This window comes from Cnephaeus nilssonii, assembly GCF_951640355.1.
Source record: "Cnephaeus nilssonii genome assembly, chromosome: 1".
Classification (NCBI taxonomy): Eukaryota; Metazoa; Chordata; class Mammalia; order Chiroptera; family Vespertilionidae; genus Cnephaeus; species Cnephaeus nilssonii.
The window spans coordinates 93,621,131-93,626,845 of record NC_137072.1 but is presented as its reverse complement, the minus strand read 5'-3'; the positions used below and the strand labels follow the sequence as shown (position 1 = coordinate 93,626,845).

The following is a 5,715-nucleotide window of genomic DNA, read 5'->3' as shown; positions in this document are numbered from 1 at the left end:
TGTAATGAGAATAGCAGAGCATTAAAAAAAAAAAAAAATGGAGGAGGAAACTGGATCACCAACAAGGAGCCCCATACCTCCTCTGGAAAGCTTATGCTCGGACTGTTACATCAGAAAAATAAACTTCCACTTTTCTTTCTCTTTCTCACAGCAGCCTCAACTGTATCTTAATGAACATATCCTTCGTTAGTAGTTTTCCCTTGTAAATGGGACCCATGAAGGAAGTGTCAAATCAATTTGCACCAAGAGCTGAGATAAGGTATTGTTACAGAAAACCGGAGAAGAACCAAGCAATACTTAGAGAGATGGAGTTACATTTATTACACGTGGGTCCAGAGGAAAATGTCTCTCAAATTCTGGGCCCCAACATGGAGGAACTTTCCCTACTTATGTGTTTTTATCTTCTTTGTCTCCCAAATATGGGGTGTTTCCGGCCCCCTTTGCAAGTTCTTAAAGAGCCCCTGTGTGCTGGGGCCTTGAGACCTCAGCCAAAGGCCTGGCCTGGTGCCAACACTGATAACTTGCTCCGGGGAAGGTTTAATGGCCTCTCTGAAGTGGGAGTAGTCTCATTTTCCTTATTAAGCAAGCAAGCAAGCATTTACAGAAGCCAAATAGCAGCGTTAAAATTTCACACAGCAGTTTTTATCTAAGATGGATGCTTCAGTAGAACCCTCTTCACGGTACAAGCGTCATTGGAAAACCCTGCCCACGTCTCACAGGCTCCACTCGCAGGTGGTACCGCTTGGCGCTGTGGACGGGTTTGCACACTCGGCTCCTTAGGGGCCTCTGTTCCCCACAGCTGCACATCTCGGCTTCACCGGCCACTGTGCCCCATGCTCATCTCCACCTTGTCTTGGAAGGCCACGCTTGAGCAGTAGGCCCTCCCACCTTTGATCCGCAGTGCCCTCAGAGCGCAAGGCGAGGAGGAAGTTCTGGGTTGAGGTCGGTGCTGTTCTGGCTCCCAAGTGGCCGCCAGGGCTCCCTGGGCAAAGTGTGGAACCACAGAGGATCCTCCCAGTTTCGAAATGAGCAGCCACCGCTGCGTTCGGTGAGCCTGAATGACTGGTTCTGGAAATGACTTCTGACAAAAGAGATGTAACTACCCCCCCCTCCAGGGACAGCGCCCCAGACGACAGGTTACTGGGTTCCTTAGAATGATGCGTGAAAGCACTGAATGAGGGAGTCACGCGCCTGCCCAAGACGGCTGCACCCGTGCCCTCAGAGTGAAGGTTGCCTGAGCCTTAGGGCTGAGGAAGGCTGCAGGGAGAGCATAAGGCTCAAGAAGGAAAATCATGAATCAGATGATACTTTCAAGAAAGAACACATTGTGGACACCATAAAGAGGAAAATTAACCAACTTCCAGAAGCAGGAAGGAATCGACTTGAACATGGACCAACATATGTGGGGCTGCATGCTGCTCTCTGTGGCCTGATAGCAAACAGTCTTTTTTGACGCGTCTTGAATGTGACACAGGCTCGTGTAGCTGCTGGTTTACCAATGGCAGCGACCCCATTTTTGACAGCGGACGTATCTTACAAAAGTGTTGTAAGTTTACCATTGAACACAGGTGAATTGAATGGTGAAACCTGCACCGTAACCCGAGGTGGATTGGCTGGACTTGTTTTTGGTGGTCTGTACCCCGTTTTCTTGGCTATTCCGGTGAATGGTGGCCTAGCAGCCAGGTATGCCTCAGCCCTGCTACCAGAGAGAGGAAACATCTTAACCTACTGGATCAGAATTTCTCATCCTATCTTTAGAAAGATGTTATTCCCCATTTTGCTCCAGGCTGGGTTTTCAGCATATGGCAATGTAAACTACTTATAAAGGCTCTTCAATTACCTGAACCTGGCCTAAAAATTCAGTGGTTGTTAAGCAAATGTGTGCACAAAAATAAAACTGTAAGAATAAAAAGAAGAAAAAAAGAAGGTACTGATTGAAATTCAGGTAATAATAACGCCAGACTCTGTAGTATTGTCTGTGACAAAGAGTCCTCCAATCCAGGACTACTTTGGGGGAACAGACGTGGAAAGAGAAGAACTGCTGTTTAATAAGCACTTAAACCCTAGCTGGTTTGGCTCAGTGGCTAGAGCATTGGCCTATGGACCAAAGGGTCCTGGGTTCGATTCTGGTCAAGGCCACGTACTTTGGTTGTAGGCTCCTCCCTGGCCCGGGGCCCTGGTCAGGGCTCATGCAGGAGGCAACCAATTGATGTGTTTCTCTCACATTAATGTTTCTCTCTGTCTTTCCCTCTCTCTTCCACTCTTCTTAAAAATCAATGGAAAAATATCCTGGGGCAAGGATTTATTTATTTATTTATTTTTAAAATATATTTTTATTGATTTCAGAGAGGAAGGGAGAGGGAGAGAGAGAGAGGCAGAAATATCAATGATGTGAGAGAATCATTGATCAGCTGCCTCCTGCACGCTCCCTACTGGGGACCAAGCCCGCAACCTGGGCATGTGCCCTTGACTGGAACTGAACCTGGGACCCTTTAGTCCATGGGCTAATGTTCTATCCATTGAGCCAAACTGGCTAGGGCTTGGACGAGGATTTAGAAAAACAAATAAACACCACTTAATGTACCATAAATGTAATGTACATTTTCTCATTGAATCATCTCAGAAACCCTATGAGGAGGTATTATAACTATTCTTTCTTAAAGCTGAAATGCTAAATAAACGAACTTGTCAAAGATCACACAGCTTAGAAGCAAAAAGCCAGAATTTTGATGTTCTGGTGATTTATATTTAGTCCATATCACTCAGCCTCATGGACTCTAAGGTTAGCCTAATCAGAAGGTGGAGGCAAGCAAGATCATGGACAAATTGCTGGGGATGGAAGTATCTCGGTGAGGGGGCTAGTGTGTAATGGAGGCAGGAAAGCAAGAAAAGAAAGTGGGAGCCCGGCTGGCATGGCTCAGTGATTGAGAGCTGACCTATGAACCAGGAGGTCACAGTTTGATTCCAGGTCAGGGCACATGCCTGGGTTTCGGGCTTGATCATCAGTAGGGAGCATGCAGGAGGCAGCTGATCAATGGTTCTTTCTCATCACTGATGTTTCTATCTCTCCCTCCCTCTCCCTTCCTCTCTGAAATCAATTTTTAAAAATATTATGAAAAAAAAGGAAGTGGGAGACATGAAGAGACTGTATACCTGCATCCATCAGATCATCGTAAGGCCCCATAATTGAAAGAAGATACCAAAATAAGTGCAACTCTCTGATGCCTGAGGGAGGAGGGATTGTGGAAGAGGCAGGTGGCCGATATGCATGGGGAGAGCTGGCCTGGAGCAAGAGGAAATCACTCTGAAAACTAAATGTTACTGCCCTCTTTGCATATTGCAGGATACTGCTGTGTAATTGGTTGGTAGGATATGAAGTAGAGAAGGAATTACAGTTTAATAGGCAAGACAGAGGAGTTCATGTTTCTGCTTATTGAAATACGTGTGCTTTTCCCTTCCCTGGAAAATTCCTTTGCCGTATGTACCCAGGTTACTCTTTGATATGGAAGGCCTCTGTGTCCGTTCAGACTGTTCTGCAAGATCAAAAGGGAAAAAAGGTCCCAAAGCGCTCCCTGGGGCCCTGAAGGTCATCAAGCACCAGACAAAATCATGTCAACATTCCTTTCCTTATTATCACTTACCTTCTACCTCGTCAGAGAGGCAGTTCATCTTTACTTCCATTTAGTGCTCAGATGTTTTCTGACAGCATCAGCGAAAACCCACTCAAAGTCAAAGACCCGCTTTTTAGATACAAGACAAATATGAGCTCTGTTTGGCACAAAGTGGCTGCTAACAAATCTTTTAAGATATTTCTTTCTCTCTCAGCTATGGATGGGTGTCTGACAGCTCCAATTCCCTTAACTCTAAACCAATTTGTAAGACAGATAAAATCCTTAGCAATGGAGACGTTATCCAAGTTGCAGCTGTTTACACTTTAGTGGTGGTGGTGTTGGTGCGGGGAGGTGGGGGGTGGGGGACAAGCTGTGTCCCAGATATATTCCAGCTGCAACAAGAATGATGTCCTCTCCTCTGGGTCAGTCGAGCTCTATCTACAGAATGGGTCTCAGGTGAGTGAATAACATTCTCCAGACAGGCGCAGAAAAGGATATCAAATAGAAGCATCGGTGAGGCAGAGAGAATGATGCTCCCAAGGCTATCTGCAGTTCAACAAAGCTTATGCTTGTGCTGGCATGGCAGCAGGGTGGGGCTGGAGCTGAGATCTGCAGAGAGCTACGGGGGAGGGCAGGGGTCCTAAGAGGGATGGGGACATCTGGTTTTCAGAAGGCTTCTTGAGGATTTCATCGTGCAGAAGCTTTCCAGAGCTAGCATGTGGCTCCATGATGCTGGGGACCCTGTTCCCTTCTATCTTTTATTCTCTGCTATTTTCAATAGGTAGCTTCCTTCCAGTGAGGTCAGATGGTAGCTAGGTAGTAGTTAAAGGTTGCTTCACTCATCATTCTTTATGAACGTTGCTTTGTTTATGAGAACATGGACGCCTGCTAGACTTGGGGTCAGAGAAGGCGACAAAGGAATGTGATGAGGTACTAGTGCAGTTGGCAGCTTAAAATTCATTGCCTCAACTTGGGGAGGTGTAGGGGGATGGGTGGAGGTGGAGGAGGACACAGAAGGGATAAATGAGGATGGGAAAAATAAAATAAAACCAATTCAAAAAAGTTCATTGCCTCCCCAGGTTCTCTGAGTTAAGTCTCTTGCCTTCCTTGCTTTGATAAAATTAGAAATGCAGCCCTCAGCTCTCCATTGCTGTGACCTGGTTTGGTTGGGAGGAAGTGAAACTAATTTGGGCAAAGACACGTCCTGTCTGCGTATCCATGCTTCCTGTGAGGCCCTGAGGTAGAAGCAAGGGGTTACACATATTGGGCTAGAATATTAGGGAAAGAGGAAACAATGTATGAAGTAAGACTTTGAGGTCAAGGATCTCTATATATTAAAGCCTAATATGCAAATTGTCTATGGGAGTTTGACCAGGAGACCGATCACTCGCTATGATGTGTGCTGACCACCAGGGGCAGTGCAGAATGAAGGAAGGCCCTGGCCAGCAGCCGGAAGGCCTCGATCGGCCCTGATTGCCGGCCAGGCCTAGGGACCCTACCCATGCACGAATTTCATGCACCAGGCCTCTAGTAGTTCGATATTTAACCATTTCTTTTTGCTTTAGGAATTGCTCTTTTGTCTCAGTTTTTTTTTTTTTTTAAGTCAAGTTTCCAAGTAGAAAAGGCAATATTTGTCAAGTACTACAATTTGCTTTGAGCCAATTGGGTTCAGAACATGAAGGCCCTTTTTACTCCCATAGTAACTAAAAATAATAATAGTAATGGCATGTTTCTCCACTAATTTATAGGTTTCTCATTTAATGCTACAGTAACTCTCTGAGACAGTGATTGTTACTCTCTCTTATGGACAGGGAAAGTGAAGCTCAGAGAGGGTAAGTGGCTTCCGCAAGGCCACACAGCTGGCAAATGGCAGAGTGTAGGGTTTTCTCTTTCTATTATACCTGTTGCCATAATTCTCAGGTGTGAGCATCACTTCAGAGAAATGTTAAAGTTTCTATTCCCAGCAGCCCTCTGGGCTGGGATAAGTCCGCCTTACTGAGCTTCCCACAGGTGCTGTGAGACTCCCCCCAAACTCAGGCCTTCCTCTCTCCCACTGCACCCCAAACCACAAGCATGGATTTCTTTATCATCATTTTAGAAGTGA

At 46.0% G+C, this 5,715-nt stretch overlaps 1 protein-coding gene across 1 annotated transcript; it reads left to right on the top strand.

Annotated features, from left to right (window-relative positions):
• Positions 1-1,498: 1,498 nt before the first annotated feature.
• Positions 1,499-1,825, top strand: LOC307103308 (transmembrane protein 126A-like; the record flags this gene model as incomplete). The annotated part of the gene is made up of 1 exon (XM_079777544.1): positions 1,499-1,825. One exon carries the CDS (start codon positions 1,499-1,501, stop codon positions 1,823-1,825), a length of 327 nt encoding a protein of 108 aa, XP_079633670.1.
• Between the last annotated feature and the right edge of the window lie 3,890 nt (positions 1,826-5,715).